The sequence below is a fragment of the Leuciscus leuciscus genome, assembly GCF_965113295.1.
Source record: "Leuciscus leuciscus genome assembly, chromosome: 19".
Lineage (NCBI taxonomy): Eukaryota > Metazoa > Chordata > Actinopteri > Cypriniformes > Leuciscidae > Leuciscus > Leuciscus leuciscus.
In genome coordinates, this window is record NC_138743.1 from 8017427 (window position 1) to 8032858 (window position 15432).

General features: G+C 39.0%; 1 protein-coding gene across 14 annotated transcripts in view; it reads left to right on the top strand.

Moving 5' to 3' along the window:
• Nucleotides 1–15432, top strand: part of runx2b (RUNX family transcription factor 2b) — a 149252-nt gene that overhangs the window by 85063 nt on the left and 48757 nt on the right. For 11 of the 14 annotated variants that reach the window (XM_082148620.1, XM_082148611.1, XM_082148621.1 and 8 more), the window contains one exon: nt 8678–10757. In XM_082148620.1, coding sequence (XP_082004746.1) covers nt 10700–10757 — 58 coding nt within the window. In that variant the 5' untranslated portion in view covers nt 8678–10699. Of the gene's footprint in view, nt 1–8674; nt 10758–15432 lie in introns of all 14 variants that reach the window. The other 3 variants (XM_082148610.1, XM_082148622.1, XM_082148619.1) reach the window with 3 other exon arrangements.

Below are 15432 nucleotides of genomic sequence, written 5' to 3' on the forward strand. Positions count from 1 at the left end.
AATCCAGCGTTGAACTGACCCTCGACTTTATTCGTCACTTTTCCTTTCCATAAATGAAGTTCAACCACGCTGTCCTCAGTCTATAGAGACTCTTATGTTCATTGGTACATCCAATAACAGAACATTTGTAATATTTTTTGGCGTAGACATTGTATATCTCACGCTGCTACAGTGAGGAAACAGAAATGGCAGACTGCTGCGGCTCACTCAGGACGGGATCTATGCTAATCAGTCATGGGCGGGGCTTCCCCCTACTCTTACGTAAAAGTAGGGAGAAATCTGGAACCGCTCGTTTGGAGAGGCTGTTTATGATTTATGGGGATTATATAAAAAAGGAGTGGGTGGATTTGTACCATTATAGGCTGGCTGTTTACACACAGTGTAGACAAACATCTGTGTTCAAACCCCATATAAAATTTAATTTTGCATAATAGGTCCCCTTTAACCCTCTGGGGTCTAAGGTGTTTTTGGGGTCCTTGAGATGGTTTGACATGCCATTTGTGCTTTTTTCAGTTGCTTATAAACCTATTAATGGCAAAGGTGTCATTACACTCTATTTAGCACAAACAGGGCTACCATTATATGTGAGCAACATGCATGTACATGTTTGTATTTTTGAGAGAATGTTTATGCATGGTTATTGAAAAAACAAAAAAATTAAGTTTCTGAAATAAGGCCACAAAACACATAATAAATATGTGTCCACAAGACTTTTAACTAAATGGATGTTGTCGCCTAGAGTTTTTGCTTCAGGATGATCTGAAAATCATCCCGCCTAATCTTTAACAATACATAGATTAACTCAACAATACATTGATTTAAATTTTGTAAGACACTTTTTGTTTACAACCGTCGTGTATAATCAGTCCAATGGTGTGACGAGACGTCATAGGCAGGTGACGTCATAGACCAGGAAACTATAAAGCACACCTGGAAACAGACTGCGCTAGCTTCTGTGCCTTCAGCAAGCGCTCTCTGTATACTGTCTCTGTCTATTTGGTAGACTCTCGCCAGGCGTTCTTCGAGGAGGACGGTTCGGTGCGCGTTCCCCAGGGTGCGGGTCCCGTTGCTGCCAAGGCACAGCGGCGACGCACATCTTGGGGTTCGCAAATGGATCTGACAGCGGGGTTTGAGACGGGCCCAGCCCTATCTCAGCCTTCACCTGCCAGATCCAGTGCCTTATCTCAGAGAGAAGCACGCGCTGCTGTTTCTTCTCCCCGGGATGAGGCACCAGTGCTGCAATTGTCCAGTTCTGAGGAATTGGATGTCGTAAGCATTGATGCAGGGGATTATGAGAATTCCCCATCTCATACCCCTGTTGATGAGGAGCTTATTGAGGTTGTGACTCGTGCTGTGGCTAAATTAAATAAAGATTGGCCAGCCGAGAAACATGATGTTTATAAAAAGAAAAGTTTGCTAGATGAAAGATACCTACCATCTAGATCACAGTCTCCTCGTCGGGGCTTGCCGTTTTTTCCTGACCTCCACACTGAGGTGTCGAGGTCATGGAAGAAACCGGTCTCATATCGTGTTTTTAATCCACAAACATCGAACTACAGTAATGTTATTGGTATTAAAGATGAAGGTTATGTGACGATGCCTCAGGCTGAAGAGACGCTCGCGACTATCTCTCTCCCGATTCAGCATCGTCATTAAAAGCCCCGACGTTACCCACCAAGCCACTAAAATCCACTTCAGCGCTGGTGGGTAAAGCGTATTCAGCAGCGGGTCAGGCTGTGGCATGCTTGCATACCATATCAATTTTGCAGGCATCCCAGGCTGATCTGCTTAGGGACATGGATGATTGTGAGGAAGTCAGCGCTCAGCGTCAGTGCAACAGATTTGTCTCTCCGGGCCACCGAGGAGACGGCCAAGTCAGTAGGCCGGTCTATGGCAGCCTTGGTGGCCACTGAACGTCATTTATGATTAACCCTCTGAGGTCTGAGCTGTTTTCTGGGCCATGGAGGTGTTCTGACATGCTCTGACATTTGTGTTTTTTTCTGTTACTAGTGACATTTTCATGGCTAAAGTCTGATTACACTGTATTCAGCACAAACTCTGCTACAATAATATATCAGCAGCATGTATGTAAAAGTTTGTAGTTTTGAGATAATGACATTTATGCGTGGTTTGTGAAAATACAAAAAAAAATTCTCACTGAAATAAGGCCATGAAACCCATACTGATTATTTCTTCACAAGACTTTTGAAAATTGTATGACATAGCCTAGAATATTTGCTCCAAAACTATGTGAAAATCACCCTGACTGCTCATTCAGATAAGACAATATATTGATTTAAAATTTCTAAGACATGTTTTGTGTGACAAAGCCATATGCGAAGAGGCGTGATCATCTCATTAATATGTAAGCTTTTAACACCTGAGAAAGACAAAGACACTCCCCTAACTGCCCTATTAGGAGCGATCAGGCCCTGTCATTCAGAGCAACCTTGCACAAAGAATGAGGAGATTTAAAAAAGAATGGCTTTTAGATTGTTTGGATTTATTTACAACACAACACAATCCAAAAATACAAATGACAAAAGAGCACATTGAAAACAATGATCCAAAGACAGAGACCTTTGTGCCATTCCTAAAAACATTGTACATACCTTTCATTTCCAAGGTGTTTGATTTTCACTTTACCCTGTTCATGTACAGAGACTCATGTGAATGTTGAAGTCGGCAGGACTCAGTTGCATCTGGTCCCTGAAAGAAAAAAAAAAAGAAAAAACTGTGAACATAATGAAATCAAGAGAAACTATAGGGCTGCACGATTTTGGGAATAGATTTTAGATTTTTCTGGTTAAAATTTCTTTTTAAAATTCACAGAATACACACACACACACACGTTTCCAACAATATATAATGAACACCAGGTTTGTTGTGCCTTGTAGGCATAGGCTACGCAGTGCTGCATAAAATAATAATAACAATAAATTAAATCTTCCAAAAGATTTCAAGAACAACTACGCTAGAGAAAAATATATTGATTATCATATGTTACTTCAAATTTTTCCATTCATTATGATGATATGAAATGAGATAATAGTAAAAACATAAAGCCTAATGTTTGGTGCATTTTTCCTTTCAAACGCAATCGCGCTCCAAAATATGATACATTAAAACCCACAGCGCGCTCCAAAATATGATACTCAAACCCACAGCGCGCTCCAAAATATGATACATTCAAACGCCATCGCGCTCCAAAATATTAAACATTATGGTTATACATATCTATGTTTGAGCAGATATCCACAAACAGTATTTAACAGGAAACACGGGTCTAAATAGTATAATATTCACCATATACAGTATCTAGCAACAGTTCAACTGCAATGTGAAGTTTATGCAACAATACCATAAACTAATAAGTAAGAATTTCTTACCTTACATCTTTCTTGTCTTCAAATCGCGTTCTTCTTCTTCTGGGGGTAAATCCAATGTAAGCTCAGACGTGTCTTCCAAACTCGACGAAAAGCAGAGACTTGTGAAGTGTTTTGGTGTTTTGTGTTTGAGGTAACGAGGGCGTTCGCGTTCCATGTGGAGATTTGCATGTGAATCACTTTTGCGCGAGTGGGCGTGTCAAATTAAAAAGTAATTAGCAAGCGTTTGAGATACCGGACATCCTGTTGGTTTTATACAAATTATTTAAACAGAGAATATTTGTTTTCAGTTTGAATCCGATCATTTAAAAGTACACACTTAAATGTGTATAAAGGTATATGGCTCATAAATGTGTGAGAAGTATTCGCTGAGTTTTGTTTCAGTTTATAGACGTGCTCAAGAAAAAAAAGTTCACCGCGACGGAGAGGCAGAACGCACACCCTGTTTATTTTCTTTATTTTACAAAAGCACAATGTTTTGATTTGATTGTAAGTGGACACATACAAAAGTAGAAATATCACAGATTATTTTTTTATATTTCTTTTTTCTGTATAACCATAAATGACGGAGTAATTTAAGTTTATGTTGCTGCTATGTGAAAAAAATCCAGCAAAACGCGTCGGCGCGTTTCTCGACCTCAGAGGGTTAAATCTAGCTGATTTATAAGATAGAGACAGATCTATTCTTTTGGACGCTCCGCTTTCGCCTTCCGGTCTATTCGGCGATGCTGTTAATACGTTTGTCGATAGATTTCAGGAGGCAAAGAAACAATCAGCGGTGTCATGCATCATGCTTACACTCAAACAGATCGTGTCCGAGGACTGGTTTGTCATGATAGACTTGAAGCACGCTTACTTCCATGTATCCATCCATCTCCATCACAGGAAGTTCCTGAGGTTCGCTTTCGGGGGCGAAGCGTATCAATATCGGGATCTTCCGTTCGGCCTAGGTTTATCACCCTGCACTTTCACAAAATGCCTGGATGCAGCTCTGGCTCCCCTGAGACTCCAGGGCATCCGCGTGTTGAATTACATCGACGATTGGATTATTTTAGCTCAGTCCGAGCAGATGGCTGTTCGGCATCGAGATGTCGTTCTGTCCCACATAAAGATGCTGGGGTTGAGGCTCAACGCCAAGAAGAGTGTGCTCCTCCCGTCTCAGAGGACCACTTTTCTAGGTGTGGTATGGGATTCGACAACGATGCAGGCACAATTGTAACCTGCACGTATTACTTCGATTCTCTCAGCCATAAATGGGGTAAAACTAGGCCAGTCACTCACTGTGAAACATCTAAATCAGGGAGCGGATATCCTGTCAATTTCAGTCAAGCTCAAGTCGACCTTTTCGCATCGTCAGATACAACACATTGTCCCATGTGGTTCTCTCTCACACACCCAGCTCCTCTTATGCACCCAGCTCCTCTCGGGCTGGATGCGATGGTTCAGGTGTGGCCGAGGCTACACCTGTACGCTTTTCCTCCGATTTCCATGCTTTCGGGAGTTCTGGAGAGGGTTCGCCGGGAAGGGGCCCGTCTGTTACTAGTAGCTCCGTACTGGCCAAGTTTGGTTCTCGGACCTGGTGTCCCTTCTAGACGGCTCTCCGATGGAGATTCTGATCAGGAGGGACCTATTGTCCCAAGCAGGGGGCACGATTTATCACCATCGCCCGGAGAATTTGCACCTGGTATGGTGAAAGCCTTTCTTCACCCTAGGCTGGGCTATATTCCTAAGGTCCCTACTAATGTTGCGGGCCCGATAGTGCTGCAGGCCTTCTGTCCTCCACCTTTTAACACACCAGATCAGGAAAAACTTAATCTGCTGTGCCCTGTGGTGTAAATCGCTCCAGGGTCCACTCCAGGGTCTACTCCAGGGTCTAGGGTGCTTGCTTCTTAGTGTGCGCAATGAATTCACACAGAACAGGCATTTGCTATTATGGCGTCGTAGGTATAGTGTTCCCACAGCGTCTCGACGCAGCTCGAGTTCCCTTGAAAGGGGACGTCTCATGTTACGTATGTAACCCTGGTTCCCTGAAGAGGGAACGAGACGCTGCGTCGCCCTGCCATACTCCCTGCATGCCTGTGATCGACTTGCTTCGGCCTATCAGTCTGTTTTCAGGTGTGCTTTATAGTTTCCTCGTCAATGACGTCACCCGCCTATGATGTCTCGTCACACCATTGGGCTGATTATACACGTGCTTCACGATGCAATCACGCAGGGGCGTTCCCACAGCATCTCAATGCAGCGTCTCGTTACCTCTTCAGGGAACCAGGGTTATATACGTAACCTGAGGCGTTTTCAAACAGGTTTCCCCTAACAAACCTTAGACTTTTCATATGTATTCATTCATTCATTTCTTTCTTTATGTATCGTAACATTTTGTTGTCTTTTGTTATTGTTTTCTTAGCGAGTTCTGTAAAAGTCTGGGTTAGGGTTAGATATTTATATGGAATATGGATGGATGTACATAGGTAGCCCCTAATGCCCTCCAACAAGTAATTAGACTTGTGAAGGAAACTTTGGAAATCATCGCTGAAGTTCCCCAGAGACTCTGGCGTTTTGAACTGCTGTGTAGGTAGACTCGTGTTTATCCTGGATAGGATTCTTGATTAAAATGGCAGAGAGTAAGAAATTGGCTGAGTTTGCAGTGGTTAGGCCACCAGACTAAAATATCTTCTTTAGCAAAATAATGTTGTTTCGATGTTTCTTAACCCTTTTTTTTTCTTTCGTTCAAAAATTTTGATTTAATTTCAGTTCTAGGAGTTATTTTTAATGCATGTTGTACTTGTAAGAGAGCCATTCGATATTAAACATCCCCCCCCACCCCCATCCTATGCTGAGGGCGATTTTTATTTTCCTTCCAAGCTGCAACTCCAAAAACAGTCAAGCAGACACCACAAGAAAGGCCCTCTAGGTCACTGGAAGATGTAGACTCACCATTGGACGGCAAAAGAAAAATATCTACTTTCATTCAAATTATACCTTACAGACCATACCGAACAATGCATCAAATATAAACATCCTTTTGGAAATATTACTTCACATATTGAGTTTCTCTCTCCTTGGATGCGCCATGGACTTTCTAGAGGGTGAACACTATTTTACGAGTCTCTCTCCCCTGTAATACGGTGGATCGCCTTAATATAGTAGATCCCCACCTTCAACGATGCCCAATATTTGTATTTGTAGCTCCTGCCAACAGGAACTGCTTGCAAGTGGTGTTTGTTTCCTATAAAAGCATGTTAATTCAGAGGCGGCCACAGTGTAAACTAGCCTGGCGTTTTACAGATGTAGCCTGTTAAACTAAATCACTGTACCTGCCTGTTCGTTTCATATGGCTAAGGCAGGATATCGAGCCAAGTCTTAACGTGTGTATATATATATGATCTCTGTTATTGCAAATGTATTTTTAACATTTTGAAAACATTATGCCTGCCAAATTGGTCCTTCATTATGTGGTGTTCATTTGGAGATTCTTAAATATTCTTGAATGACTTGGTTGGGTGGGGGCTTGGAAAAAATGAAATCAAATTACAAATTCAGTGTTAATTCATGCATTGCATTAAATAGAGAAAGCGGTGCAGTTAATTATTTAAAAAAATATTATTTGTAAGTATATTAATATTTCATTTTGTTTATTTATGAAATCAGATTCAATTTTTTTTTATTGTCGTTTTTGCTTCAGTCATTGATCAGGATGTCTACAAAAGTTTGAGATCAGTAATTTTTTTTCAAGGAATTAATGCTCTTATTCATCAAGGATGCATTAAATGTATCAAAAGTTACAGTAAAGACATTTATAACTTTTCAAAAGATTTCTATTTATTAGTAAATGCTGTTCTTTTGAACTTTCTATTCATCAAGAATCCTGTTTTCAACATTGATAATAATAAGAAATATTTCTTGAGCAGCAAATTAGCATATTACAATGATTTCTAAAGGATCACGTGACACTGAAGACTGGAGTAATGATGCTGAAAATTCAGTTTTGCATCATAGGGATACATTACATTTTAAAATATATTGAAATAGGAAACAGTTATTTTAAATTGTAATAATATTTCACAATATTACAGTTTTTACTGTATTTTTGATCATGCAGCCTTGGTGAGCATAAAGTGATTTTTTTTCCCTCTCATAAACAAAAATCTTACTGACCTCAGACTTTTGAACAGTAATGTCTGTTACTGTGCTTAAATTTATTCATGATAATTTATTTACATCAGATGATAATATCGGGGGCCTTTGTACTACCAAAATGGCACATTGTCATATGTAGATGCCTTGAGTTATAAGAGACACTGTTAATATTTAAATTTGTGTGATGCATTTGTGATGTGGGTGTGAACATCGAAAAAAATATTTACACTAGAATTGGTAATTAGCTTTGAGCCGCAGGGTATGCCAGGATAATGTTTATTGCTTTTCATAATTAACATAGAGAGCAAAAACAAGCCATAAATTAAGCATGTTATTCAAACTGTAGGATGTGTTTCACTTTCTGAAGCATTTAAATGTTCAGTTAACGGTCCTTTAAGGTTTTTTCCCATATGTCACATTATTTTGTGCATGTAATACAATGGCATTGTTTAGCAACGGTACCAAATTATATTCAGAGATATATCTACAAGCTATTCATGGGTTTCATCAGGTCCCTTTCCACAGGTGTATAAAATCAAGCACCTAGATTATGAAAGCAGACTGCATTGTGCTTGATTAATACACCTGTGGAAAGGGACCTGATGAAATCCATGAATTCAGTTAAACTGCAGTTAATACAGTGCAAGCTACTGACAAAATTACATAGAAGGCATTTAAGAACTTACAACTATTATATGACATTTTTTGTTCCATTTATCTAGTACAAAATCAGCAAGTAGCTCAATTAAGGTTGACAACATTAAACTTGAACAGATAAATGTTCACGATGCACAGCGGAAATTGCCTAATTATATTGTTTCAAAAGTAGACACACAATGTCGCACAGGAAAATCGGTGAATCTTTTATAAACTATAGTTCAGTGAGGATCAGTTCACTCGTCTCTAAAGCTGCATGCACAAAACAATATGACGCATAAACCAACAGTGTCTCATTTCATCACGTAACCACTACTTGTTGGGGAAAAAAAGGTTGTTAGTGGATAATCTATATGTTTAACTAGTTACTCCCCTCACTGTGTGTTCAACTTGGTTAAACTTGAAATTAAATATCTAAAACATTCCATGCGTTCCAGTCTTTCGATACATTCTAACGAAAGCATTCTTTATCTGTTTAAACAAATACCCACAAGCAGGATCACAAAGCAGCCCAGAGCCTCTGCCAGGCAAACGTCTGCGTGCCGTGTGAAACCGGTGAGTCACCGAGCGTGATAGTGGTTTGTCACATGTTTGGGAGGCATCTCTTCATCACACACCCGGCTGTCAGGTACAGAATAATGAATTGCCTCTTACAGGAATTGCTCGTTTGGAGAACAGAGAGGCCGACTCGTTCACACACGCATACTGAGATAGATGCAGCGTACCAGGCATATGTTGTGCCTTTATGAGTAAGAAGCTGAAAGAAGAGAAGGGCCCTCCACATTATCTATCTTTATTTTATTGGTAAGGTCTTGCATATAGTTAATCTGTTAACCAACATGAACTAGAAATACATTTGTTACTGTATTCATTAATCTAAATGTTCAGTTAAAATGTTCAATTTATTAATTCATTTTTGCCTGATTGATCACTGTGTACAATACATTTTATGAAGTCAGTTTGGTGTTTTTTTTAAGTGGAACTAATACTTTTATTCAACAGTGATGCATTAAAAATTTTCCAAAGTGACAGTAAAGACATTTATAATGTTTTCTGTGATTTTCTATTTCAAGTGAATGCTGAAATCACAAAAATATGAAGCAGCACAACTGTTTTCAACATTGATAATAAGAAATGGTAACACTTTACAATAAGGTTTTGTTTGTTAACATTAGTATTAACTAACATGAACTAACATTCAAATATAATATTTGTTACTGTATTTATTCATCTTTCTTAACATTAGTTAATAAAAATATAACTTTGTTGTTTGTTCGTGTTAGTTCACAGTGCATTAACTAAAGTTAACAAATACAACTTTTGATTTTAATAATATATTAGTGAATGTTGTTTTTAACATTTACTGATATTAATAAATGCTGTAGATGTATTGTTCTTTTTTTAGTTCATGTTGACACATTAGTTAATGTTAATAAATAAAACAATCTTGTAAAGTGTTACCAAAGAACATTGAACATCAAATCATCATATCAGAATGATTTTTGAAGGATAATGTGACACATGGCTTTGCCATATTTTAAAATATTCAAATAGGGAACAACTATTTTGAAAAGTAATAATATTTCACAATGTTTCTGTTTTTAACGTATGTTTCATCAGAGCCTTGGTGAGCATAAGACACCAAAACTTTTGAATGGTCGTGTATGTTACTGTAGTTAAACGACATGTACCACCTAAAAAATGTGTCACATTGTCATATTCAGATGCATTCAGTTCTTCTAAGAGACAATCCTTCCACATTATAAGCAGCTATCCTCACATCACCTCAGGGTCAGCAGAGACAGCTAAGAAGGATGGAGAGGTAGAAAGAGAGCAGGAGAGAGAGAAGTACGCACACATGTGTAGGGAGAAGGCTGAGCGTTCACGCCCCCCTCCGAAGCCTCATGACTCATGAGGAGCAGCATCACACCCACCCCTTCCCTCTCCGGAGAACCACGCGTCTTCAGAAGGAAAACAGAGGAAGGGAGCAAAGAAAGTTGGCCCGCACGACTCCGGTGATGTCACGAGCATGTGACCCTGCTTCTCCAGTGACAGTGTTCTGAGGGAAAGAAAAAAGATTTTTTAAAGGCTCGTGCCTCTTTGGGTTTGTGTGAAGGCTCCGCTCACATCCCGAGCAACCACAGAACCGCAGAAAAGTTCGGCTCTGGATTTTTGCATGGGGCTGCCGGCGGCGCGTAAATGGTTAATTGTCACCGGTCAACTTCAGGTTTGAGGACTGCACCAACCAGTAAGTACTCTTCAACCAACCGCACTATCCTCTGCAGCAAGCTTGGCTCCGTCCTGTCCAATAGGGCGACAGATTTTTGCATTTTTTTCCTAAACCAGACCTGGTTATTACTTGTGGTCATGAAAATAGTTGATACAAAAATGCATTTCTTGTGGATGTTTTTTCCTTTTTTGCATCTTCTCCTGGCACGCTGCACGCTCCTAACCTAAGAGGCGTCAAGGGTCACCAAAAAACCACAGAGAAGCGAAATTTGGGACCGACGGTGGCGACCATGGCATCCAACAGCCTCTTTAGTTCTATGACCCCATGTCAGCAGAACTTCTTCTGGGGTAAGTGCCCAAGGATTTCACCCTGTTCTTGACCATTCCACGTGCTAGACTGTATAATAAGGAACTGCATTTTGAGAAGCAACAATCATGTGTTGATGTTTACAAACATTCGGCCAGGCCAGCCACTGTAAAGCCGGACTGTTGTAGGGGAAGCTCGGGTGCTGAAGTGTCATTGTAAACCCTAATGCAGGCTTTTTGGGATATGCATCAAAAAGCAGGAGTTTGTAATCCAGTATAAAAGCAAATAAGTGAATGTTTGACTTTGACTGTTAGGTTAGTAGGTGTGTACAAGCTGAAAGTCCAGAAGGGTTACAGATGAGAAAGTCACCGTTAAGTCTTGAAATGTACTAGATATTCTTTGCAAAGTGTATTTAATTAAGTAGGCATCTTTCTAAAACTGTCTGGCTGTGGGTATATGTGTATATATATATGTGTGTGTGTGTGTGTGTGTGTGTGGAGACAATATATATTGGAATTATTTGTGTCGGAATAAATTCTAGTATCTTTAAAGTGACGTCCACTGAAAATCCTACTCATTTTATAATTTATCACGTCTGTTGACACCTGGATGCTGAGACGAAATATATAAAAATAGTGTCTGAAATTGTGGAAAATATAAAAACATTATTAAATGCACAAGAATAACAGACAAGCACAAATCCATATTGTGCATTAAGAAATATGACTTTCCCATGTCACAGAGAAGTAAGAGAGCCCATTCATTCTGATCTATGGGTTTTGCCGATTCCTCCAAGAGAAATGTTGTAAAGCCGTCTTGGAGTGTGAATGTCTGCTTTCCAAACACAGCTGTGCGAGGCCTGCTCCTTCAGCACGCGTGCTGTTCTCTGGCGTGTGTGAGCGGGGAACCCAGAGACACTTGCAGCAATCAGAGCACCATTAGCATGTTAACCTCTGACCCATGCTCTCAGGGGTGAGAGGAGATCAGGATGAGAACGGGATGGGGGGAAAGTTTGTCTTGATTGTGGCTAATGCAGATATGTACATGTACAGTAAAAGACCACATGAGACTCTCACTCTAAACAGTTAATGTGTGGTTTTAATTTATGCACAGGGAGTTTTTAAATAGCTATATTTTGCATTAAGGCAACATTTTATATTTAACGGACAGTATCATGATTCAAAAACTGTTTATCTTAACATGCTTGAAATTGCCTTCATGGAAGAAGTTACTTCTGTGTGAGTTGTTAGAGACCTCATTATCAAAGTTAATTTATAGTATTTTTTCTGCAATATGTTTTTGATGAGGGCGATTTTTTTGCTATCTTACATTTCGCTTTCTGAAAGTATAAGTCGACTTTGTGACAAAAAAAAAAGAGCTCTCTTTTGTATGTGATCTGCTTAATAGATTTTGATCAGTTTCGAGGAACATATTATTTAAATAATTTGATGGGGGAGGGAGTATTTTTATGAATAAATAAAAGGCTACTATTATTGTTTTACACATACAGCATTGAGGTCTCTGTAAAGTTTAAACTCTTTGTGTATGGTAGACAAGGGTGCTGAATTTTAATCAGTTTGACTTGCATTCCACATTTTATATAATTTTCTAAACTCTTAACTCACTGTAAAAAAAAATATATATATGATCAGTAAGTTATAACAATATATATGTTTTACATTGCTTTAACTCATCAAAATAAGTTAAGCAATTTTCTACTTTTTTATGTTATACAAGATTCAACTACATTTTTTAAATCAGTTTAATGTAATTTAAGTTGAAAAGACTTAAACATCTAAGTTGATTGTACTTTTTTTTCTTTCTTTTTTTTTACAGTGCTGAGAGTTTTTAACTTTTCATATTAGTGTGCACTGATAGATGTCATGACCAGTGAAGAAAAAAAGGAAAAAAAGAAACCAGACCCTAACAGACACATTATATTTCATTCAGGCTCCACTATTGAGAGATTTGGATTTAATTAAGTAGAAAACATTCTCTGTAACGCTGCCTAATGGCAGATGGGTGTGGAGTAATTGTCTACATGTGTGGCATGAGACAGACTCGCTAGGTTTCTCCAGGGCATATTTTGTTGCTCGTTATCAAAATCGAGCTACGGTATTGACAATTATCCCATGGTAGCAATTATCATCTAGCCGAGAATGCAAGACATTTTCAAAATAAAAAACTAAGATTGATGAAATAAAAGAAGACGGTTTAGTGACTCAAAGTCAATAAGCGTTCCAGAGAATCCCGAATAATTTGAGACGAGTATTAAAAGGCGGCTTCTGTTGCATGCATCGTCTGCTCAGATCCCACCGCCCGCCGTCATTCCTGAGACATCTTAAAAGCAAACCAGACTTGCTTTTTCCGAAGCAGTGCCAGAGCGGGGAAGCCCTCTCATCAATAGGTAATTGAAGCGAGGGGAAAATCTCTGACCCTGAGCTGCAGCTTCTGTGAGAGGGAGAGGATCATCTAAAAATATCATCAAAGCCATATTCATTTAGCGCTGTTTAATTGTAGCTTGGCGAGCAAACATGTAATTTCGACAGCAATTTTTAGATATTGAATGGTCCTTGGGGTGTATTCATTCACTAATAGTCAGGTAGAGTTTTGTGGGTACACTACGCCTTTTGTGAAAGGACTTTGAGGTTATAGTCTCGTCCTTCACTGTTGCCCAATTCTATAATTAAACAACATATAAATTATACAGTCAAATTTAGTGACAAATATCATTACAATTATGAAAGTGAGGCTGGTTTGCTTTTGAGATGTCACATGACAGCCAGTGGTAAGATTTGAGCAGTTGACTTTTAATATTAAATAAATTAATATTTTAAATAAATATTTATTTATTGCTCTTTCTGTTTCACTTACGTTCTCAATAAATCATAATTTAAACTAATATTTAGTTATCTTATTTATCTATATTTTAATCTCCGTTGAGCTTGTGTTCTTTTAGGCTGCATTTACACTGCAGATCTTGATGCCCAATTCTGATTCGTTGACTGTCAAATTGTTTTGACGACTAGCTTACATCTTCTTTTAAAAGTGTATCATATCTGATATCTGCATATACACTACACACTTTGTGACACAACCCAAGGTAGGCGTACTGACCTGGAAAAGCTGAGCCCGAAAAGGAAGTAAAAACCGCATGATTTGCTATGGACGCTGAAATGAAAATACAAGCTTTTAAATGTCAGTAAAACATTGGGTTGAGCCTTCGTCCTCCATTGCGCCATTGAAAAGAGTCATGTGATCGTAGTTGGTCTCTACCTGAGTTGACGTCATTCGCCACGTTGCTTTTTCAATGACGGGGGAATATTCGATCTGTCCACTTACATGGCAGACGCAAATGCACGTATCCGATTCATATCAGATTTATTTCCACATATGAATGAGGCCTGAAACCTGATCTGAGAATATCAGAATCCATGTGCATTTTTCCAGAATCCATGGTCATGGGTCATATCCGATCTTTGCCACATGCTAGGAAATAATTGGAATTGGGTCACTTGAAACATAATGTAAATGCGGCCTATAGAGATCCTAAAGCACTGTGTGAATTTAAAGGTACAAGCGAAGTCATGTGACAGGAAGCATTGCAACAATGCTGCGATTGGCTGATTACCATGTCAATGTGATAATGTCCTATTCATCACTATGATTGGCTCATTACCTTGTAAATTTAATTCATATCAATAATATTGTTGACTTTAATGTTTTTGAAGCAAACAAAAACGTAGTGAGTCTTTAATGTGACTTAATTTTAATAAAAAGAGTGTTAAAGGGATAGTTCACACCAAAAATGTAATTTCTGTCATCATTTACTCACCCTCATGTCGTTACAAAAAAAAAGTATTTTGCAAAATTCTGTTTTTGTCCATACAATGAACATCAATAGGATCCAATCTTGTTTGAGGGTGAGTAAATGATGACAGGATTTGCACAAAAATACAGGAATGTTTTGTTTTTTGCTTGTTCATTTTGTATGGTAAATAGTCCATTAAAACATCAACCAGAAATGTAACATGAATTTCCTTTCAGAAGTCCACAACATCACTGAAATTAGTCCAAGCTAAAATGATTCGCAATGTTTAGATGTGCCCGGCTTTTATGAAATAAAAATAAATAATGAATTAGATAGATAAATAATAAATAAAGTCTTAAAATTTTGATTAAAGAGTTACTCTACACGTAGGATGGGATGTGTTATATTGTCCGACACCAGCCTTTGATCAATCCGATGAAGCTGGTGGGAACTGACAAATGAGAAAAGGAAGAGGTAATTTGATTAACGCACTTAGTCATACAGTTGAAGAGCATGAAACCGATCCCTTTTGTCATGGTCACAGGGAGACATATGCACAGACTGAGCGCCGGAAATGAAAAAGGTTGGACATATAGCGTCACGATGCAACAGGTACCATCTCTTAATTTGGTTCTATTACCAGCCCACACACCCCCTTAAGGATAGAGGTGTTAAATGGATCAGTTGCACACCTGAAGAGTAGTATGTTGGCAGTGGGACTGGCTGCGGACTCCCACACAAGCCTAATGCTGTAATCTGAGCGGGCCAGTGACACGTACAGGAAGAAGTAAAAAAGGCAGGGATCACCTTGCGCCTCTGAGCTGGTGCAGTAGTGTGTCACAAGAGACAAACGGCTAGATCAGACACCACCCATCTGCTTCATCACCCTCGTCTTGTTTCCTCCC